This window comes from Mercenaria mercenaria, chromosome 14 (genome assembly GCF_021730395.1).
Source record: "Mercenaria mercenaria strain notata chromosome 14, MADL_Memer_1, whole genome shotgun sequence".
Lineage (NCBI taxonomy): Eukaryota > Metazoa > Mollusca > Bivalvia > Venerida > Veneridae > Mercenaria > Mercenaria mercenaria.
In genome coordinates, this window is record NC_069374.1 from 18525706 (window position 1) to 18550758 (window position 25053).

General features: G+C 34.8%; 2 protein-coding genes across 2 annotated transcripts in view; both read right to left on the bottom strand.

Moving 5' to 3' along the window:
* Positions 1–7306, bottom strand: part of LOC128548128 (probable ornithine decarboxylase) — a 32081-nt gene extending 24775 nt beyond the window's left edge. Inside the window, exon 1 of the mRNA XM_053522527.1 lies at positions 7176–7306. Coding sequence (XP_053378502.1) covers positions 7176–7306 — 131 coding nt within the window. The remainder of the gene's footprint in view (positions 1–7175) is intronic.
* LOC123526648 (ornithine decarboxylase-like) lies at positions 4971–22018 on the bottom strand. Its single transcript, XM_053522997.1, has 10 exons — positions 21804–22018; positions 18478–18611; positions 15951–17095; positions 13990–14162; positions 11456–11593; positions 11022–11187; positions 8908–9073; positions 8367–8507; positions 7176–7387; positions 4971–5125 (listed from the first exon to the last, which is right to left on the bottom strand). Exons 3-8 carry the CDS (start codon positions 16053–16055, stop codon positions 8443–8445), a joined length of 813 nt encoding a protein of 270 aa, XP_053378972.1. The 5' UTR covers positions 16056–17095; positions 18478–18611; positions 21804–22018; the 3' UTR covers positions 4971–5125; positions 7176–7387; positions 8367–8442.
* Between the last annotated feature and the right edge of the window lie 3035 nt (positions 22019–25053).

The window sequence follows — 25053 nt, forward strand, 5'->3', positions numbered from 1 at the left end:
CGAGTGGATTAGAGTTGACCACGCTTCCTCATGAAACAGTTTCATTTGTCGCCAAAATACCCATGAAATACGGGAAAACTATGTTTAAAGAAAGAACAACGTATCAGCCATTGGAATTCGAACAAACATACAGACTGCAGAAAACGCTGCTGCGGGCAACTTTAGAATAAACAAGAATTGTGTCCAAAGGACCCTACATACTGTGCCATCCTCTTAATAGCAAAGTGTTTAGTACAGACCATCTTCACATGAAAAATGTTCAAATAAAAGTTGGAAGCAAATGGTATTCAGATACGGTTGTGTATCTGAACAACTTCGAACCATTTCTTCAAAAAGTGTATGAGGAGTTGAACTCACCATACTTCTCCACTACGGTCTATTTTGTGAAATTAAGAAAGGGCCATCATTCTAAATAATATCGCCACAAAAAAAGTCCATTAATTTATGGATATTTGCACATCATGGGTCCTTCATCTGTGAAACCTTCAAGCATATCCTTTCAATAATGTTTGAGGAATTGAACACACAAGATTTTTCTCTATATTCCATATGGCAAAACTATCAAAGGGTCATAACTTTGGTAAAAATGGTCGAAGCAAATGTTATTTCTAAAGGCCATCTGCACATCAAGCGTGTGCATCTATGGAAGTTTGAAGCAAATCAGGCTAAAAGTGTGGGAGGAGTTGGACACACAATATTTTGGGACGGACGTACGGACAACAGCAACGCTATATGCCACCACCCCTTAAATGTTTAGGCATAAAAATAAACGCTTATTTACAAGGGATAAAGATTTCAATCAGCAAGTTTTTCAAAATAGTACGTATTTTATCTGCAGTAAAAATCAATTATTTGTACCACTGTCAAACGTAAAAGGTCTTGCTACACCCAAACGAAAACAACAGGGTAACAACCTATCAAGCTCAATTTACTTGCACACCATTCGGACACTAGTGACAGACATACGTATGAGAAATATTTCCAAAGCCTAGAGTAAATGAATAGCTTGAAATAGACATAATTTGTACGTAAACAGTGTAACTTTCAATCAGAATACTGGAGTTTTGTCCTTTTCACATGCTATCTTCAATACACATTTGTCAAATAGTTCATAATGCGGCTATCCCCAATATGGTAGGGTAAACATTCCAAAGAAAAAAATCTTCAAACAGTTTAAAAGTTACATAGCCAGTTTTATTCAACAGAAATTGTTTGGCCACTGCTAATGAAAGCGTACGATTCAGACATTGTCTTTATTCAAAACATTTCATAATTATAAATAACAGTATTTGCCGAAATTCTGTGAATTTCGAGGTGATCATCTCAGACTAGAAGTGACATTTTTTCATGCTCTGCTCTGCTTACTCGAAGACATTATATTATACCCCATAGTCCAAATTCAGTGTTAAGCTGTAAGTTTAAACACTGGTTTCAACTGAGGATACGGTAGATAAGCGTTTATACAGCAAGATCTTACCAGGACGGGACATCTCACGTCCTTGGCTATATCCGGTGTCCATTGCACCACCGTGTATATAAGAATTATTAAAACCTTGCTTTGTAAAATGTTAATACTGTTTGTTGTATGTTATGGAACGGTTTGTTAAAAAAGTTAAAACATCTGAGTTTGTTCTTTCACTGATTTTGTTTAATATTACCTCATTCCTTATTTTGTTTATTACCGTATATAATCGGCAGTGTCTTAAAATTTATAAATACGGTCTTTTATGGCTAGATAATGAAATAGAAAGTGTAAACTGATACTGAAAAACTGAAACTGAATAATTTGTTAAACGCCTATTTCTATAAAATAACATTTTCAATGGCGTTGTACATAGATATTTTTGTTTGTTTGTGTTGGGTTTAACGCCGTTTTTCAACAGTATCTCAGTTATGAAATGGCGGGCAGTCAACCTAACCAGTGTTCCTGGATTCTGTACCAGTACAAACCTGTTCTCCGCAGGTAACTGTCAACTTCTCCACATGAATCAGAGGTGGGGGACGAATGATTTCAAACACAATGTCTTTTATCAAATCGTCACGGAGAACATACGGCCCGGCCGGGGATCGAACTCATGACCCCGCGATCCGTAGATCCTCGCTCTCCCTATTGAGCTAAGCGGGCGGGCAATGATAACAATAATAACAAAAATGATAATGATAAACAAACAGTGCTGACAGCACACAGCACCCTGAGGCCATTTACCCCTATTGCCGAATACCAGTGCTTAAAGCCTTACATGGTACGCCCAGGCGGACTGCATATAGTGGTCCAAATCCCCTTGTTAATGGTGCCATCACTTATTATTTTAAAAAAAAGCAAATACTGCACACTACCCTACACATAGAGCCTGTGTCAGTAAGTACATTTAATTTAACAAACCTTGAATATATAAATGTTGAAATGTAAAAACTTTCATCAAATTTGAAAAACTATCACCTGCTGTTATCGCATATAAAACAATTAGATTTAAAAAAAAAAAAAAAAAAAAAAAAAAAAAACAATGCCATAAAGTCTCTGAAATACAGTGTCTTAAGATTTTTTTAAATGTATCAAGTGATTTACTTTTGCGTAGTTCTAACGGCAGTTCATTCCATAGTTTGGACTAAGAGTACAGAAATTCTATCATTAAATGTTTTGCACTTGTTGTATGGAACAACATAATGGCATTCGGAATTTTCTGACGATCTCAAACCTTGTCTACTAGGAACATACTCTGTAAGCAATTCTGTTAGGTGCTCTGCCAGTGTGACAGCTATACATGAAAGAAAAAATCTTTAACTCAATACTTGCTTTCACCGGCAACCAGTGTAAGTCTTACAATGCTTGTTTGGAACTGTCAAATATTTCCTCCTGGACAAGTTTTGTACAAATGTTTTGAATAGGTTGCATCTTACGCACCTCACCGTTAGCTACACCATACAGTATGACATTGCAGTAACCCAGATATAAATAACTACAGACAAAACTAAAATTTCAATGGCAGCTTTTGTTAAATATTTTCAGATGTTTTCAAGTCGTAGATAATTCAACATGGCTGTACGAGATTTGCGCTATACATGATCTTTAAAGTTCAAGGTTACGTCAAGAAATGCACCAAGACATCTAATTGTGCTTTAACGTTTGATATAATCACCAACAATGTTAATCGGATTTATAGAAAATTTGTTCAATTGATGTCTGCTACCAAACATAATAAATTCAGTTTTTGAAGTGTTCATTTTCAGTTTGTTTCTATTCATCCAGTCATTGATTATGACTGCGCACCGTTCGAGGTCTCCGACCGCTTGTGATTCTACGGAATCAGATGTGGGACGAAAGCTTTTATTTGCTATATGATTATCAGAAAAGCAGTAGACTGATAAGGATTTTGGAATGACATCAAAAAGAGTTCAAACGTAGGTGAGATACAGACACGGACAAAGGCAACTGTCTTGGGGCACACTACATTCAAGATGGCGGTCTGATGAATATGCATTGTTGATATTAACCTTACAAGTACGAGGCCTTAAGTAGGAGTCTATTTCACTGGAAAACACCTTGTTGTACTGAGAGATTCACCAGTTTAGTTATACTAGGGAGAAGTTCATCTACAGGTTATTTCAGAATACATGCTGGTAATTCACTGATGAGTTTTTTCACTTCATCTTGAGTCAATTCAGTAAATTGGTCTAACTTTTGTACATCCCTTCCTGAAGGTTCAAAGTGTTGGTGTTCACTTTGAGGCAGTGGGTTTTCAGATTTGGAACCAGTTAGTTCAGATACTAATCCATACAGAGTCTTGGAATCACCTTTAGTGTTATCTAACTTTTCATTAAGTGGGTTTCTCTTTTGATGTTTGATTTCGAAAATGTATTTGTTTCTTACTGCTTTACACGACTCATACTGATCTGTTTTACCGTAACGCCTCTATGTACGGTCCGGATTTCTAACTTGTTGTTTTAGATGTTGCAAATTTTCATTGAACCATCTACTTTTCGGATTTTATTTAGTGCTCTCTGAATAATAGTATTTCCTTTTAGAGGAGCGCTCTTATTCAAGACATCCTCTATTTCTGATTCAAACTCATGCACAAACTTGTTTATATTCCGTGAATCAACGTTTATTGCATTTAGGTCACTGGAAAATTCTGATTCGTTCAAATGTTTGAAGTTTCTAAATAATACTCTCCTACTAGCAATAGTCTTTTTTAACATCTAAGAGAACCTTAACACTGATCATATAAAATTGTCCAGGCTCACATTTCTCTACATGAACACCATTAAATGACTCAGTTATAACTAGATCTAAGCATCTAAGCTATGTCATCCTGTATGAGTACTGAAATCAACATGTTGTTCCAAGCTCATTGCCACAAGGAAGTCCTTGAAGTTAGTAATACCACTTGTGTCACTGTTAAATATGCGAATTGAAACAGCCTATTATAATTAAATTTTCATAATATGGTAGAATGTGTTCGGTGAAGTCAAATAATTCAACAACGATCTAGTTACCAGTCGATAGAGCCGGGGGCTATACACACCCACTACGTGTATGGTCAAAGTTTTGTAAACGACTTTCCAAATACCATATTCAAAGGTTCGAACAGTACCGTGAGTTACCCTTCGTATATTGATCGTGTTTCTACAAGTGATCGCAACACCACCACCTTTTTGATTTTTATGCCCCCGAAGGTGGGCATAATAAAATCGCACTGTCCGTCCGTCTGTGCGTGCGTCCGTGCGTGCGTCCGTGTAAACTCGTGTCCGGGCTGTATCTCTGCCATCCTTAATGGGATTTTGACATAACTTAGCAAAAATGTTCCCGACTTAACTTTACGGTAGCCGATTACATAATTGTGTTTGCCATTTGTTGTTCGACTAAACAAGGTAATTTGATAAAGCGCAAACATTACTCCCCTTTGTTTTATAAGACTTTTTGCCTTTCAATTGTATTCATGAATCATAACAAACACGAATTCTTCTTGAAATTGTATTGGTAACAAAATTACTTCAATGATTACAATATAAATAACGAAAGAAAATAATTCTTATCACCCACGGATATATATGTAATTGGTGTGTTCACTGTGTGAATCATTTGATCGACTTTTCGTCCGACTTGCAATCCGGATACACTTGGTACCTACGATAAAAGAAGAATAGAAAATAATCGTACAACATTGTTCTGTCTTTAGACTGGCTTCAGCCATTAAATTCAAGTAAAGTAGATCACACTACCATGAAATCCCCTTTAATACAACTTTCCGAAAATGTTTACAGAATATCTTATAAGCTAGACAAAAAGTGCATTTTAATGGACAAACTGATTTAAGTTTTATAAAATGGAATGGTAAATGTTTACCTACATACTCTGTGAGTTTATTCTCTCTTTAAAATGATAAGTAACAACCCATTAGAATTGTGACTTCGGTAATTTCATACGTTGTGTGTTTAAATTGAAACATTTTGAATATAAAGGTTCAGGACAACAGCATATGGTCAAAATATATAACAATACATACAAAAACTGTCTTCCTTATTGACCATATATTTAAAACGGAATACAACAAAAATAGTTACAATTGTTGCATGCAATATCTATCAACTTGACTGTAAAGTGGCATGCTAAATGCATTATTAACTCCTTTATCTTTAGAGGGGTGCATGCCAAGAAATATCACCTAATGCATAACATTTAATAAGTTAGATGCATGATTTAAATGTACAATGCCATTGAAAACATACGAAACCACTGGATAAATACTAACTAAAGAGCCGAATCACAAATAAAGAATAGCTAATATTTGAACTTAGTCTGACGTTCATACACAAAACCAAAGACAACTGTTAGACAAAGGAAGGTAATTCAGTGTATAATAGATATGAGTTTAGCAATAAGGAAATCAAGGTAAAACTGTACAAGGAAAATAAATGTACCAGTACTTATGAAAACTAAAAAAGTACCCTTTTATTAAGCGAGCAGACACATCTAGAAAAAGTACTGTCAAGAAATATATTGACTTTACTTAAAGCGATGTCTATCCATATATGATTAGAAACTTGCTTAACTTTGTCCAGAATGTAAAATTCGACACATACCAAGAAAGGTTACTGTCACATGCATTATGCATATTTTAAAATAGCATTTGAATTGTACCAGTGGTGAACGATATATTATACATTGTATGTCCTAATAGATATCTATATGTTTTATGATCAATTTCGTTTGGTATTAAAGAATCATATCTATGCCCCCTCCGAAGACGAGAGGTACATTGTTTTGCTCATTACTGGTCTGTTGTCGTTCTTTCTATTGGTACACCATTTGTTTTATATAAATGACTACATAATGCTTGGTTTTACAAGATTCAGACTTCACTGAATGATTGCCTACGTTCAGTATTGTTCTTGGGATTAGAAGGCCATAGGCCGAGGTCATAGTGACATTGGGACTAAATCAGTTTCGTTCAATAATTATATATCACTTTTACTTACAGTTATCGAACTACAAAACAAAAGATCAAGGTCGCATTGATCTCGGGACTAAAACGGTTACCGATGGTTAAAATGATATGGCCTACGGTTTTCAAAGTCTGTGGTTAGTAGATGGCTCTGGTAGGTTAAAGGCCAAGGACTCATTGGTTACAAGACTGACAGCGGTTTTCGCTCAGTAACTTAAATGTCATATTGCTTGCTGCTTTTGAATTTTAAAAGACGATTGTTTAAGGTAATGTCAAGGTTTAAGGTCAAACAGCTCCTCACTATTACGAAAATGAAAAGCGGTAAATTTACTTACATATTAGTACATTCAGTGAACTATTTAGCCAACAGATAACTATATAAGCAAAAATCAATCTTAATTTTGGTATATCTGGCAAAATACTGTAAAATCATTTAATGTCGTGGGCATGAAATTTCGTGGTTTTGGTCAAAACAGCAATTTCGTGGGGATATGAATTCGTGGATTTCAACTTTTGAACATAAAATGAAAGTGAATTTTACTTGGTTCGTTGGGATTAAATTTCATGGATTGGCTCGACCACGAAATACACGAAAATTAGTCCCCCACGAATATTAATGATTTCACAGTAGATTAAGAAAGTACATTTGGGTATCGAGCTTTGGGTTGTTTCTGTAACATGATACAATCCATTTAAATTAAGTCTCAATGTGAAGTTAATAACACTACAAACCACAACTCTTCCAAGCAATGGTATTTTATTGCAGTTGCGTCCAGTCCGTTAAATATTGTAGCCATACTTAGAGTGTAAGCACCCATGTCCTCGTAGTAAAGCCAATCACCGACATCAAGTTCGGGTAACATTACTGATCGGTTTATGCAATCTCCGGGAACAAGTGTAGACCCTAACAATTTACTCTCATGGTAAACCTGGTCTGCTTTAGACTGGCAAAAGGTAATTAAAAGCAATTTGTTAATGCTAATGAAAAAAAATCAAGCATATATTTCAGATAGTAAAAAGCAACGTTCCAAGGACGTAACAATCCAGTCTGTCGCCTTCTATCAGTGCATGTATGAATGTGTACGAATAATATGTGCACATGAAATCTTGCATAAAGTAATCAAACACACGATAGCTATTTTCATTTGATCAACATTAAACCCAGTGAAACATTAAGACCGTTTGTGGTCAAATTAAGAACTAAGTGTAAATCAGACAGTTGTAAGCAACATGTCAGACACTTTTGTTCGACAGCAGACACTTGCAGTTCTCTTAAGATGGCGTTGCAAGTTTGAAACAAGCAGTATTTAGAAATTAATTAAATTGGAGTTTTCAAATCATTTCATATGAAAAAGGAGTACGGTGTGTTTTTGATTTTTGGTTCCGTCGACGAATTTAACTTATTTGTCCTCTGGTCAATTATCACAATTGGCCTCTAAGGAAAAAATACTTTCGACTGCAATAAAAGTTCTGCAATGCAGCAAGTAATCAGTTGTAGATTTACCTATGTTTCGAACAATTGGCCAAATAAAATTATGTATCCATGTAATGATCTTTTTTCACAATTAGCCAAGTATCAAGTCCCTGCTGCTTATTTATTGTCAAAATTTACCCTCAAAACAGCAGTAACGCGGACTAATGAACACATAATATACAAGGAAAGTAACAGCTTCCCGGCAGTATTTATCCTATCATTTAATCAATGATTAAAAATATTGATGTTCCCCCGTCATTTCTCAATTAAATGTTAAAGGCTACCTTAAACCCCCAAATTAAGTCTCTAAGAAGGGTTAGAGAAAATTGTCAAATCTACTTTTTGGTATAAAATGCATCTATTTAAATTTTTTAAATCTTTCCCTGTATTAATGGAATTTAGAAAATATAATTAATATCGTATCAGTCTTTATGTGTTTGGAACCTTACCTTTATAACGTTAGGGCTATGTATCAGAGATCCAGGCCTGTACAACCGACCAATTAAGAAGTTCCCAAATATACTATCATTCAGAAAATAAGTCGTCATATTTCCTTCTATCTTTTTCATACCTTTCTACAAGCTTGGAACCTATAACACATATACATAGAGTTCGTATCAAACCACGAGTAGAACCGTTGCTGATAAGACACCCATACGCTGCCTAGTGTTACTACCATATACAGGAACAGAGCTATGCTATTAATGCATGCGTATATCTAGCATTGGTTTCAACAATATTCTTTTAATATAAAGTATAAATAGCAGTCTGACCAGAGGGATAGAGTGATTACACCGGTCTTGTGAGAAACCGGTCTTTTTTGAAATCGGTAAACGTCCGCTTTGGAACTTTTGCACTTCAGCTTAAGAATTCATTATAATTCGTAAGTATCATATATAGTTGATGCAAAATACTTTTAAGATACTTATTCTAATCAAAAACATTCTTAATTGCATATATAATTTTCGCTATAAATATTTAGTACATTACCATCTCTATCTACATCTGCAGGTTTTTTATAGCATCGTTTGCCAATGATATTTGCAACTAATGTGAACGCCGAAGCTACAATATATCGACCGGGTTCAGCAATTATCTCTAAGTTTTCTTCTGGTGGGAATAAATCAAGCAATGTTTTGTTAATGACTTCAGTGATCTGCAAAAAATGACGTGAGCATGTCAAAATTGATCAAATATTATGTTGAATGTATGAGGACATTATATGCTTATCAACGAACGTAGATAAATTCTTGAACTTGAACATACAAATCGTATTCCAATTTTTTCCTAAAGCCTGCATTGCAGTGACAAGGTTGGTAAACATTACATTGATACCAATTTTGCTGTTATGAAAACCTCTTCGGAGAACAGGGTGTATATTGTTTTGTTCAATGTCGGCCGATCTGTCGGTCGGTCAGCTGGTCGGTTTGTTTGTCAGTCTGTCTACCGCATGTCTGTCTGTCTGTCTGTCTGTCTCTCTGATGCATTTTTGTCGGTACCCTTTGGTTTCAATCAATAACTACAGAATGAGAATGTCTACAGTGGTCATACTTATGACGCTGATTGCCTGAGGTCAATAACTGACTTGTTATGAGGGCCAGAGGAAAAAAATGACTAAGATCAGAAAATAGTTTCTGTTGAATAGCTTGAAAAGGCTTTTGCATACAATTGTCTTATAGTTAGGGATATTACCTGGCGATGAGAATGACACATATCATTTTGGATTTGGAATATTACAGTTCAATGTCGCATTTATATCGAGTTTGAAAATGGTTCCACTTGATAACACTGAATCTGTAATCGTTTGAATGTCAGTTTATCAAAGATCCAGGTCACAATGATATCGGGTCTGAAAACAGTGTCTAATTAAAGAGCCCATTAACGTACTGACTTTAAACCTCATTAAGATGCCACGTTTAATTTTTTTATGTCAGTAGGTCAGAGATCAGGGTCAACTTGACCTAAAGGTTGAAAACAATTAACACTTTAAAACTACCGCCTGAGTGTGCCTACTGTTGGTCAACATATGAACCATAATGTTTTTGGAATTAATAACAGGTCAAGGTCATTGGAATCTTTAAACCGAAAATGGTTCCTGATAATAATGTTAGAACTTTACAGCTTACAACTGTTAAGTTTCTTATAGTCAGGAGCTAAAACCCTATTGATTTTGGGGTTGACTACCTGGAGAGGCAAGATCACAGTCATCTTCAGATTTGAACCTGTTTGTGAACGCCAGTATTTGTTGCATTCATTACACTTGAAATGATGATGCCTGTAGCAAGTAGGTGACTCAAGTCAAAATTCCCATTAGCCTCGGAAAGGCCATCACTGCGACATTATTTACATTTAAAACCAGTTGCAACAAGGACAGTTTTATTACTTTATTTTCAGTCGTATTATTAACAAATGATAAAACAATAGCATCACAACATGTACAATGTGCAATGTCTTAGAAGTTCTTTACCAAAGAAGATTGTATTCCTTGGTGGTTATTTTGTGCTAGATGTTGTTGAAATAGTGACCTTTATTTTGCAATTCATGCACGTTCTACAAAAATACATAAAGCTGATTGCGATCAAGATAATCTTCAGCTCTGCTTTGTAATAAAGAACGTTCTAAAACACTAGTCTGACGTGTTTTCCTTTGTCAAGGTAAATAGATTAAGTAGACTGAGTGAAAATAACCTGTATGATTCACGGAAGTAAAAGATAACTCTACGAGATGAAAATACAGGAAATGAAAATCTTGTTTAAAGACACTGTTGAAATAACTTTTCTGTTATCATTAATCATACACATTGTCAAACAATTATATTCCTTGTTCTGTTTAACGTTTCTAGAAATGATAACTGATCCTCTGTATTCTTAAGTCAGGTTTACATGGCATTGGTTAACACCTTCTATTGTGTTTATCGAGTCTGATTTTAAGATTTTACCGTACTCAAAATTGTTTCAAAATACTAAAACATTTACACACATTTGCTAAATAGGTTACTAATGATAATAAATAAGTAGTCAAACATTTTGTATGATTATTGTTACATAATTCCGTTGCTTTGTATAGATATTTGTAAGTTTGGAACAGAAAATGATTTCACTGACCTCTTTAAAGCGTCTGACGGTGTTCTTTTGTCCTGGAAATCCCCCTCCAATATCTAGTATTTTCATGTTAAATCCAATCGTTCGGGCAATGTCAAAAACCGTTCTCGATTGTTGCAGAATGGAAATAAAAGCTTCGGGATTCCGTATGTCACTTCCAACGTGAAAGCTACAATATTAAAAGTCAATAAACAGTATGATGTTGTAAACTGAATTTAAATCAACAAACGTTTGAACAGACAGCATAAATTTTAGGAAGGCTGTATACAATTATATGCAGCAAATCAAAATTACTTGATAAATAAATAATTTCTAAAATAACCCAATGTTTAATCTTTTTCTCTTTTTTTCATACGTATCAGAATATAGAATACAAAAATGATGTGTAATTAAAATAATAGAATGTAAATGTTAAAAAAGTTGAAGTCTACAATTACCATACACCAACGACGTTAAGATTAAGATCTTTGGCCGACTGAAGAATTTTCGGAGCCTCTGTGACAGAGCAGCCATATCTACCTTCAAACTTAAATCTTGCATCAAATTCTTGCTCTGGGAGTATTCGTAGGAGCAACCTTACATATAATGATTCAGCTATATTAAAATACAATATGAGCGTCTTCAGCTGCAACTTCTACACGGTTTAACAGTCAGTGTACTATTCATCTATAAAGCAGTTCAGACTTATTCATCAATACAGGTTGCGCAAATAGAATCCGTCTACGATTGAAAACGGTAATGTTCATTAGGTATGTTTTACTTCTGATAATAAAGAAACATTACTATCTACAACAATGATACACAGATGGACAAATGAAGATATGCTCTTAAAGCTACAATGCTGGGAATATTAAGAAGGCTGCAATTCATCAGACAATTACATGTTATTCATACAATGTAGCCGTACACATTGAAATACACTTGTAAATCCTAGTTCAAAAGTTTTAAAGTGTTAATTTATTATTATTTTGCGAAAGTTGGAATATACTAGGTCGGCATTAATTCTTCCGCATTGTGTGTACGCTCGCGTTGGAAGTACACTATTAAACCTAGAGTCAAGTTACCAATGCTCGGCCATTTTCATTACATTATTGCTAATATTGTTTTACTGAAGTTGTTCAGTTTCGATCAGAATCGTTTTTTAAACAGTACACCATTGTAGAAAATAGGTCAAGTGATCAAGCGCCTGATTGATCACAGATTTCGGAGTAAAATAAGTGCGGTGCAACTAAGGTCAAACACCACTAATTTCACCAGATACGAACCAATGCTCGACCACCCATTTATAGCGGTTGTGAAAGGTATGTGCTTTGATTTTATTATATTTTTATGTTATTAAACATGTTTCTAGAAAAAATTATGAGTAAAACAATAATATTTCAATATTTTGAAATAGGTAAATACACATATTAAACCTACATGTATTTCGATTAGTACATTTTTCTTTCAGTCAAACTAAAACAATGAAACAGATCAGGTAACAACAAATGCAGCAGCAATTAACTCTAATACAATAAAAAAGTTTATATATTAGAATTTAAATGAATAACAAATAATTTAACTCATTAACGTTGGGGGGCTAGTGCGGTGCGGTCTATTATCTACACTGATAACACCGATGGTGTTGCCGATAGAAGCAAATTTTTGCAGTAAAAAAACATAAAATATAGTATATTCTGTATATAATTCAATAGAATATATATTTTTGTATATATTTATGTAAGAAAATATACAGATGAACGTTTTTACCATAGATTGCGGTGATCTTAACTCAACTCAGAAAACGCAAAATGATAGCTGTCACTATTGACCGGTTTCGTCTGCTATAGAAAAAACAAGCGCCTGGCCGAAACAGATTTGACCCCATTTTGAATTGGCGTCCTTACATCGAAAAATAAACAAACACTAAAAGCAAGGGTTTGAAGTCCTATTTTTGATAAACAATAAAGAATATTAGGTGGCCGAGCACTGGACTGGCCGAGCATAGGTAACTTGACGCTATGTTAAACCTAACCCTAACCTTTACATTAAATATGTACTTCGAGGGCCTCCGTGGCCGAGTGGTTAAAGCATCTGACTTCGAATCACTTGCCATTCAAAGATGTTGGTTTCGATCCTCACTCAGGGCGTTGAATTCCTCATGTGAGAAAGCCGTCCAGCTGGCTTACAGAAGGTCGGTTGTTGTACCCAGCTGCCCGCCCGTGATGGAATATAAAGAAGGTTGCAATTCATCAGACAATTACATGTTATTCATACAATGTAGCCGTACACATTGAAATACACTTGTAAATCCTAGTTCAAAAGTTTTAAAGTGTTAATTTATTAATATTTTGCGAAAGTTGTAATATACTAGGTCGGCATTAATTCTTCCGCATTGTGTGTACGCTCGCGTTGGAAGTACACTATTAAACCTATGTTAAACCTAACCCCAACCTTTACATTAAATACGTACCTCGAGGGCCTCCGTGGCCGAGTGGTTAAAGTATCTGACTTCGAATCACTTGCCATTCAAAGATGTTGGTTTCGATCCTCACTCAGGGCGTTGAATTCCTCATGTGAGGAAGCCATCCAGCTGGCTTACAGAACGTCGGTGGTTGTACCCAGCTGCCCGCCCGTGATGGAATAATGAGGGGCACCTAGGGTCTTCCTCCACCATCAAAGCTGGAAATTCGCCGTAAGACCTGTAATTGTGTCGGTGCGACGTTAAACCCAACAAAAAGCAATACGTGCGTACATCCAATATGGGCCATTTAATGTTGGCGGAATATACTACACATAGGCGTACACGTACTGAAATACGACATTTGCATCCTCTTTAATACGAAAGTGCTTGAATGCTTAATGCTTGAATGAAAAGGTTTGTGACAATAATCTCGTTATAAAGTAATTTTCTAACTTGTTTACTGCACTTAAAATGTTAAACTACGTACTTTGTTTTGGTTTGTACCAGTTAATTAAAGGATAAATCTACCTTGCTGATGCGTAAGACACTTTTACTTTGTGTAGTTCATTTACAGTGTCAAATGTCATCAAAGACACTTCTCGTCTTTTCACAAAAAATAAACTCGAAATAGGCTTGCATGGGTGTGCGTACACAATACGAGTTGGAGATACGCCAAGCTTTAAAACTGCTTCAATCTCTTCCTAAAATAATAAAGACCAATATTACAAGGGTAGGCGCGAACGTCGCGCGCACCTGCTCTATGGAAATAGTTTAAACGGATTTACATTATTTCGAGCTCTGGCGGGTCGTTCCTAAGTTATCTCATAAAAAGTAGCCTACCCCAATAGAAATTACTGGGAATGTTTCTGATGTTCCGTGCGTCCTGAATTATGCGCAGGTTACACATGCACAGTGAGATTTCTAGCATCTACACAGTTTTCACGCTAAGCAAAAAAGCAACAGACATTACCGATTTGGCCCTTTTGTTGTACGTATTCAACGTGTGTTCAATATAAATATGGAGAGGAACACTACGAAAATGAAAATGTTGCATACTTGGTCCGATTGAACCTATTCATGGACGGTAGTGGAAATGTATATTACCGTCCCAAACCTGGGCCGAGCATAACGAAACATCTACAAACTGGGTGTGCAATAAGCGTTCTAATATAACGGAGGTAAAATAAGAAAAAAACATTGTATTTACATGCCGCTTATACTCATAACGAGCCAGTTAAAAGATGAATTTCTTTGTTCGATATTTAAAAACTGTTAGCATGGAATGAAATGTTATCTTTAATTTAATAAAGAATAAAAAATATTTCTATGAAGACACTCAAATTGTTTGTGTGTATTTATAATAATGTCAAATACCGTGTTCATCTTGGTGAATCTCTTCAAGCAGAGGTCATACGTAATGCAGATTTATAATATCTATAGATACATTTCATGTTACCGCTTGGACGAAATGAGCAAAAGTTTGAGTCTATGAAACAATGTATATTTATTCAAAACATTGTGCAGCTTCTTTTCATTGGCGTATACTTTTATAGTACGCATTGAAAATTACAAGTTTAAAGGAAAAGATGTAGAAAATGTTTAAAAGAGAAAAGCAATATTTTACTTTTACATTTGTTATGTTTACCGTCCCACTGACACATGTTAGATCTTATGGCTTTGAAACAAACAAAGAATTGTACACGTGAGTGACGGAATGATTGTCTCTCTACCTACGCTGAACAGAAGGTATATTGTAAATAAGGTTTTAAAATGACCATTTCTTTCATTTCCTTGACATTTTTGTCTTGAGTGTAAAATGTTGTTATGCAGAAAACATAATAGTGAAGAGGTTAATCTCACATTTGGTGCGCAATTGAGAGTTGCAGAAACATTTAAGTTAAACTCTAGTGAATAGTGTTTCGTGTAAAATTGTCTAAAGGACTCAAAATACGACTATACAGAGCTCGAAGAGGCGTACTATCTGTGAAAACAATATCCATGCACCAAGTGCGCATGTCGTATGAAACTACAGTTGTTTTAGAATTATATGATTAAATATGAACAAGAACGAAAGTTAATTTCTTATAATTGTATTTATTAGGTCTACTTTAACCTCTCTGACGTAATCATGGCTTTTTATAGTTTGATCGAACATCAGAAGGTCATAGCTTGCCATTAATATACTTTCGTAAGGTGTGTGATTTTGTTTGCATATCATATCCAGTTGTCGCGTAAATATCTCTGTGTTTAAAAGATCAGTAATAGCATTCAAAGATCAGTTGTTGTATGGTATGACATTTATGCAGCAAATGTGTATATGTATTCTGAAAGATGTTTTCAGACTAGACTCTTGGCACAGTAGAGATTTATGTATGTCCTCTGCCCATTGTAAATCACGTTCAAGTAAAAATGTGTTGTTCTGTAAGCACTTCAAACGACACTGGTTACATTAATGGAAAATAAGTCTTTTTATAGTGCTATATAATTACCTTGCTTGCGCAGTCAAACGAAGCCCCCATATCTGCCAGAACATGCAGCAATGCTTCATCAGTATTACACTTTACCGCTGAAACACAACTGATACCTGTCTGCATTTGCAATCTTTCAAAACTTGAAAGATTGACTGGTGTCTATTTTTTGTTGTTGTTTTAAGTAATTGAGAAATGACTTTCAATATAATTTTAAAGTGATCAGATATGTTTGCACTTTTTCCGAACAACAAGAGACCCATAGTCTAAACATTAATAGTGCTACAGGTTCCATTCAAAATTTGGTTATACCGTACACGCCCTCTAGCACCATGGCTGAGCAGAACTCAATATTTACACATGTTAAAGTACCATAACCTAGAGACATTCGCAGATGTGTTAATGCAGTGGTGTACATGGAACCTTCAATCCTTCAATGATACACTAGTGTGTAATACCATGAAAAGCGGCATATGGTCCCTAGTTAAAATAATGCTGTCTCCCAATCTTACATTTCAAAACCATTTACATATACCTTTTTTAAAAGTAATTAATATTCACTTGCATTTTTAATTATATATAGACTTCTACTTTCAATTTGAAAAAAAAGTTAGAACGATTATATACGTATATAATAGCTATAGAACCTTTCCCTCTGGTGATGCTGAGATACCTGTTTACAAAAAAATACGTATCAAAAAATGCTTAGTCAAAATAGCGACATAACTTTATGAAAAGGCAGGAGAACCGTGGAACATTTGCACTGCTGTCGGATCACCACAATGAACAAGTGTGTTGAATTTCAATTCACTCTTAAAATTGGTAAGAGAGGTGTTTGCGAACATAACAAAATAAACACAAACATTTTATCACGTGTAGGCATCAGGATAACTGTGTAATGGGACAAAAGTCTGACTTACTGAGCCTATACGTGGCTTGCAAAACATCACAGCGAACAGATGTGTCAAGTTTCTATCCATTCCAACTAATGGTTTCATTGTACTGAGTAACCTTTTTAGTTCGAAGTTATAAAATTGTTTAATCGAAAACGAGACATAGCTTTACTTACCGTAGAACAGTTTTATTCTCGGCAATAAAGTTCTCCAAAGCTGAACCTTCTGTATGATGTCTCCTATATCACATACGTAAAACCGTTCATCATCACCCTTGGCAGAAAAAAAGTTACATAATATTTTATGTATAACACATTTTTATAGTCAAATATTATCTGAATAATTTGAAAGTTTATAAAACTCTACACATAGTCGGAATATTCACAAAGCATTTTTTATTGTAGAAACTCTTATACACCGAACGCAGGTAGATGTTTCAAAACATCAAACAATATCTTACTCTAATTGTGACCGTGAATTTCTCTTTTCTTTCCAAAATAAATACAAATCTTCACAAAATTTGCATTCAGAAGAAGTGTAATTATCAAATACAATATAAAAGATAACATTCATGAATTGTAACTTGAAAGACAGCACAAGAATTGCATAAAGTAAAAGCTGGAAATATTTACATCATCGTAAAATGACTATTCATTTGGGAAATAAAGGGATCCGAGGATGCATGCTAAATATGATATTAGCAATGTCTTTAAAATATTTCAACCTTAATACTCTTTCATCAAAGGCACAAAAAACACAACTGCGTGTGTACGGGTTTTTATGTCCTTTTCAACATTTTTCTGTCATATAAACGACAGTGTCTACTTTTAGCAGTGACTTTTTAGTGTTGCCTCACATAAATATCAAGCCGTAGACACATGTCATGATACCCCACCCAGTCACATTATACTGACACCGGGCTGCCCAGTTCTTGCGTTATCCTCTAAGTTGTGAGTGCCAAGTGAGGAAGCTATAAGTAACATTTTTTACGTCTTGGGTATGACGCGGCTGGGCCTTATGGCCGATTTACTCGGACGGCGGACATTGATTTAAACAAATACTACAATGCCTGTTAACAGAATATGTGTTTTACTAGACTGGCAAATTATATCTTAAGACATTTCTTTCAAAGTGCTTATGCTATAAAACAGCAGTTGTACATTGTTGACCTTTTTTGATGTGTATATCATTGTGTATATCATTGTTGTTGCAGTTTAAAAAATCTAGTCGACGTGGTAATTTCCTTTGTTGCACTAAGCTGTACCTAATTAGTCAATGTTTGATAATACTATTAGGTAATTGGGACATTGAAAAATAAAAGTTCAGTGCACTCAGTAAAACAAGAAATTACGGATACATAAAATCAATGAATTGATGATTTTTATTGTCGCTTTAGAGCTTGTGAACTATATTGATCCTTTCTTGAAAGCTATTTCATTCACTAACTGGAAACGATGTAAACTATAGAAATTAGTAAATGAAGCAGTAAATGATGTTTGTTTTAATTGAAAATTATTGATGATTTGAGTAAGGACACCTTTATGTATTTGGGTATATATTTGTAGCGAAAACATCTGTAATAATAATGTACCTATTTCAGTTTCTTTACAAAATTAAAGCACTAAAACTTCTGAAAAATTCAACAGTCTTTATACTTCTCTATTCTTTGCTGAAACAATTTCTTCGATGATTTCACGTGTTGATTTTCTCTTGGTGTGCAGATCCACGATAGATAGAGATGTAAGACCTTTTTTCATTGTGTAAACGGTCAGGCTTTGATTAAAATACTCTGCAATGATAATTTTTATCATTATATAACTTTAGAGAACAGAAATTTTATTGAAATCTGATTTGACATTGTAAAGCATATTGGCACATACAAGGAATGTAATACATGTTCAGCCAGTGCGTTGTTGCAGCCAATGTGAAATATATATTAATATGCAAAGATATCTTATTTCGTGTAGACATTTGAGTTTGAGTAATGCTTGCTAGGTAAAGATATCAAATAAATAATTCTAACACTTTTCAGATTTTAATTTATATAAACAATGAAGGATTATATCGTGCATTGTCTTGTCGATTAGAACACGTTTCGCAAAATGACATACTTTTGGCTATTCCAGTTTACTCCCTCTTATTTAAAACCGCGTTTTATTCCAGCTTAGTATTCCTTCCTGGTGTAATTCGAACGTGTAAGAATGGAAAAAGATTTTAGTTACGCGTTGCTTTGTTGTGGGAAAAAAACAAAACAAAAAAACAAAAAAAAAAACAAAAAAAAACACGTTGTTTCGTTCATAGGCGGCCTCCGTGATTATATTATCGTGATTAGATTACGACCGATCTTAACTCAAAATCGTGTTTTATTTGCCAACAAAAAACCATGCACACCTAAAATCTATTTCTCAAATAAATAACACTGTTTTATAAAACAATTCTTTTGTCCGCACTTTTGTGTTTCGCACTTTGTTTCAATTTTAAACAACTTTTACTGTGCCGTTTTTTATAAATTTTGTATTATTTATGGTATTTCCTCAAGCTCAAGTAGAGAAAAATTTCAAAGTGATGGCCACTTTCCAAAATGTTTGCAGAGAATTCATTATACCATTAATTTTGATAAAGAAACAACAAACTATTGGTAAGCAATTATAAAATCCAAAATAAAACTGTCAGTATCATTTTTCTAGGGTGCCTCAAGTAAATGGATTTAATAGAACAGAATTCTAAACTTCAACATTGAAATATTAAGCTAAAAGCCTGCGGTTCTGTTTTCAATTTTGCTCACTAAAGTCAAAAATAACCTTGGGGCAGAAGTAAAACCTACCTACATTTCTACCACAATATGTAATCTAAAGAGTGAAAGCAAGAGTGAAGAACTTTTACCGGATGTAACTCAGTATCTTTTTAAAGATGTCTAACTCTACCTCTTCTGTTTCAGAGGTAAATTCACTATAAACAGCAAGAAATCGCTAATCAGACATGTGTCAAATGATATTTTTCCACGTTTGTACAATAAATCAATAATAAGTTTTGAAAGAAGTAAACTCTTACTAGGCAAAAAGGAAAATAGGGGAAAAAATGGTCCCAATGGGGTTTGAACCTACGCCCTCCCCTGAAAATTGCAGTTAAAGTAGGTTTATGGTAGGAATTGAATACACTTCAAAGAGGAGGTACTCTATTACGGGTCTAATACCTTAATAGATTATCAAATGTTTAAAATATTTGTGAGTATCAGTTAAAGCGATAACTTCTTGTTTAAGGCGTGCATGTTCTTTATCGTAAAAATCTGTATAATGTGAGTGCTAAGACAGCGACCAGTGGATAACACTCATTGACACATGTAATTTTGCAAGGTATCAAAAAGTATGTTCAGAAGGGAATAGACAGTTGTAACGCTTTTTGAAATCATGCGGATAATCAAGATTCGTCTTGTACTAATATGTAGCATTTATTTTCAGTTTCATTAAGGTTTAGCAGTATACCACAAAACAACAGAAATGTTCAGTAAACAAACAGCATATTGACAAACAGCTTATCTGTCCAATACATGTTTTATTGTTCTTTCCAATAGAGTTGGACACTTAAAATATTCTAAAGGAGCAGTCCCCACTTTAAACAAGAATGCCTTTTGTAAAGAAATAAATGTAAATAATTGTCCAAAACGATTTTTACCTAGTTATGTAAAGTTTAAACACCGGTACGTTGTTGCAAGTGCATCAAAACGAAGACATGTAACAGCTTTTTAAAAATGGTGAGTTTTTAAAGGCGCTGAACTGTCCAAAAGTGTTGCCCCTTCATGCAGTCCCTTTTCGGAATTCAATACATATATGAGTAAATATTGACAATGGTTTTGTAGAATTATATTAATGTTTTATACGCTGTTAAATTTTCATGTAAAGCAATGCTTTCTTTCTATGACTTGATGATGTTCGAACGTTTTTCTCCGAAACATGGACCTAACTCTAAATAAATAAAACATTTCACAACAACTGTGAACGTGTTAGAAGAAATCTTTTAAACTGAAAACAGGAAAACTATGAACAATATTCATCGACTTTCTTCGATGTACATATCAGAAAAAGGATCTACCAAATCACGACGTATTTCTTTAAGTTATCAAAGACAAATTACATGTAAAACAGCATTTTTGCATTTTAGTTTAGGTAAATCCAAGACTGGATAAGTGTTCGTTCATTCAACAGACAATTAAAGCCTCTTTCGCCAGTAAACAATGACAAACAAATCATGGAAATATATAGTACAAAAAAAACCGTGAAATACGTTTAATAGAATTTTTTTAAGCGTAAAAGTTAAAACAATAAAGTTACACTATATTTCGGTAATGTAGGTATTTTAAGGAAACAGATATAACATAAAAAATGAAAACGCACTAATTACTGGCGTCAGGTGAATTCTTATGCACAAGAAAAACGAGATAATTGATTCAATACTTTCCTTTGACACGATTTGACTTCCGTATTATAGCGGTCGTTCTTGAAATAAACACGCTCTATAGCTTTGTTAAACAAGATTTTCAGTTTGCCTTGCGAGAGTTTGTTACATAAAGGTGTACGCTAGAATTCTCTGTATATTTCAAGGTCGAAAGTTTTCCCAGTAATAGAATTTCTTCATACTTTGAATATCGAAGGACAATTATCGAAGAAACAAAAATATACAATTAAAGTCATAGGTCACCGTTATTGAAAAAGAGGTACCTGCCCATGAAAACGGCATTGTCGGGAAAAATGTCAGGGAATTCTAGAGTATGTCTTTAAAATATATACCATAAAAGTTCAGAATAATATCATTGTATTTAGGGAGAAGCATAATATTACAAAATAACTTAATAAAATATTTTCTTAAGATAATAAGCACATTTATCAATAAAGTCGTAAAGCTCTATCTTATATTAATGATTACAAACTGATTCAAGATAATAAATCATCTCGTTTGATTTGATAAAGCGATATACCCAACTTACGTAAAACATTCGTAATGATTTGTCGTGAAGAAATGACCGAAAAGGTAAAATCCAGGCCGAAATATGTATTTTAACTTCCTTTTCTTCCGTTCCCTGTCCAACTCGCATATAAACAGAGAAGTTAAGGTATGTTCGTATACCTTTAGTGAACTTAATTTAAATTCGACGCTCCATTTAATAGCGATTGTAGGTGACACGTTAAGAATATGATATGTAACGACTCGTCTTTACTACTTTGAAAACGATTTCATCATGTGGGATGGTCGATAAATGAAACTGGTGACATTTAATACATCGAAACAAAAACTTAATCCTTAATACTGTTTGTAGTCTTCTCCACGGCTTGACAGTGATATCATTACATACTACAATGCTTACTGACAAACTTAGTTCAGTAAGTGCATTAAGCATTACAATATTATTTTACCAATACCCTCAGCTGGTTCTACAGTTTGAATGTAAAATCGAGTCTCAGATTTGTAATTTCATTCTTTTCTGTTTGCGTTTTTATTTCTCATTTCGTTTCATTTATTGCCCGTTTTAGCTTTGAAATTAACAAAGCTGGTTTCCAAATCTACTCTTCATCGTTCACAAGGCGAAGGGCGAAATAGCAACAAGAAACATCAATTTGCTAATATAGTTCTGACTGATCTTGACTAATTTCTAGTTCAAAAAACTAGAACTTGACAAAGAAATTCGAAATTAAAACTCGTAGGATACTGGTGCCCCTACTTCCTGTCATTGTACATTCATATAATACTTGTTTCCTTTTGATAATGAAATAGTGGCTGGAATCAGGGCAGTGAGTGTGTACGAATATTAAGAAAAATCTTTGAGAAACAGAAACACAAGATAAAGGAAACTGCAAGGTTATTTTAGAGACTGGTAGGAGTGGCTTATTCGAAATAAAAGTCTAAAAAGTCTCAAGGTCGAATACTCTTTATCAGGCCGTTATTGAATATAAGGGCCTTAACAAAGACGTCCAAAAAATACCTCGGGTATACAAACTCACATGCTGTATTATATTCTTATATGGTTTCATGAATCAAGGTTGTTTGTACCTATTAGGAGTCATAACTCTGGTCTGGCTGATTAAAATGCCAAGAACAACTTTACATACTAAATAATAATCCTATGATGTTTGATGTATCTAGATTAAAATTAAGTTTTAGATGCACGAAATAAAAAGACGAACGGAAGGACGAACAGACATATTGAAGAAAAGCAAATTTCAGTGCCAAAAATAGTGCGAAGAAAACACACACCCGTGATTTAAACAAAAACTATATTCATGTATATTATGAATGCAATTACGAATAAAATCCCGAAGTCCTTGCAAACTGCGCTATGTTGTTTGTTGATAGAAAAATGTTGCACTAGATACAAATGACAAAATTGCCAACCTAACTTTTGGAAATAACAATTCACACTCTTGATCAAGCTTAAAATGTGGCCATTTTGGATCACCCACTTCGACGCACGTATGAACCTATGTCCTGTTTCTCCTGGAAATACATATAATGAAAAGACGGATATTTACTTTCTCCTTTTTGGTCTTCGTTATTTCGCCAATTTGTAAGGATGTCAGTACGCTATTACTATATGATGTACGATGTTAAGGTCGAACTTTTGTTCTTTTTTGAATTTCGTCCAGGTCCAAGAGAATACAGTGCGATAATATTATGCGCAAATGAAAAACAATAAAGCGACGTTCGACATGAAACATCGCACTATCGTACTTTCGTAATATCACCATTCAGTTGGAGATACTATGCTAAACACTGCGAAAGAACAATGTTAATCGTTTCTTCTTGCTTTCGCTTCTTGTAATCTTTAGGGCGAAGGGGCATAGCAAAGATTGTCCTAACTCTGAACACTTTAGTTATTTATTTGCTGAGACAATGAAAGTGTAAAAAGGAAATTAAGAAATATATCCAAAAAGTTTGGGTTTACTAAGTACCAAGGTGACAATATATCAGGTATCAGGTATCTTCCAAGCAATGTACTATCGTAATAACTGTGATTCATGGATTAACTGCGGTACTTAGACTTGCTGCACTTACAATACTTGCTGTGCTCACTAGAATTACTGCCCAACCTGGACTTGCTGCACTACATAGGTTTGTTGTGCAACATGTACTTGCTGAGCTACTTAGACTTGCTGCGCAACTTTGACTTGCTGCGCTTACTGAATTTACTCCTCTTACAGGACTTGCTGCATTACTTGAACTTGCTGCAATACTTGGACTTGCTGTGCTTACTGGATTTGCTCCTCACACTGGACTTACTGCAAAACCTGGAAATGTTGCATAACCTGAACTAGCGGCGCAATTTGGACTTGCTGCGTAACCTGGACGTTCTCCCCTAACTTGACTTGATGTACAACATGGAATTGCTGGGCAACTTTGACTTGCTGCGCTTACTGAATTTACTCCTCTTACAGGACTTGCTGCATTACTTGAACTTGCTGCAATACTTGGACTTGCTGTGCTTACTGGATTTGCTCCTCACACTGGACTTACTGCAAAACCTGGAAATGTTGCATAACCTGAACTAGCAGCGCAATTTGGACTTGCTGCGTAACCTGGACGTTCTCCCCTAACTTGACTTGATGTACAACATGGAATTGCTGCGCAACTTGGACTCGCTGTGTTTACTGGACTTGCTCGTCTAACAAGACTTGCTATGCAACGTTGACTTGCTGCGCTGACTGGACTTACTCCTCTTACTGGACTTGCACCGTTTATTTGACTTGCTTCTCTTACTGGACTTGCTGCGCAACCTGAACGTGCTGCGCTTACAGCACTTGCTCATCTAACTGGTCTCGCTGCGCAACCTGGACTTGCTGTGTTAACTGGATTTGCTCTTCTTACTGGACTTACTATGCAACCTGGACTTGTTACTTGCTGGATTTGCTGCTTTTCCTAAAGTACTGCGCAACTTGGACTTGCTGCGCCTGGTGGACCCGCTGAATATCTTAAGTTTCGTAAGTGACAATACTGGTTTCTTTCTGGACCGAAGATTTTTTTTCTTCTTTATTTCTAATCCATTTCAAGTATAAATACTGAACGCGCGGACCGGATAGAGAGACGCCATTGTCACGCTAATAAAAATAGCAAACACGAAATGGTTGCAAATTGTGTGTTTTCGACAAATAAATTGGTTATTTTTGACAGTTATCGATATCAGTCGGTCTGCTTTATTAGATATTGATATAACAATTACGTTTGTCAGGAAAGAACAGTCTACA

Bases quoted from the DNA above. Each gene is read 5' to 3' on its own strand.
- LOC123526648 (XM_053522997.1), bottom strand. From the start codon at position 16,055: ATGCAGACAGGTATCAGTTGTGTTTCAGCGGTAAAGTGTAATACTGAT. The intron at 11,188-11,455 runs GTAATTGTAGAC...TTAATATTGTAG, and splicing joins CTTAACGTCGTTGGTGTATG to CTTTCACGTTGGAAGTGACA. The intron at 9,074-11,021 runs GTCAGTGAAATC...CATTTTTTGCAG, and splicing joins CCGTCAGACGCTTTAAAGAG to ATCACTGAAGTCATTAACAA.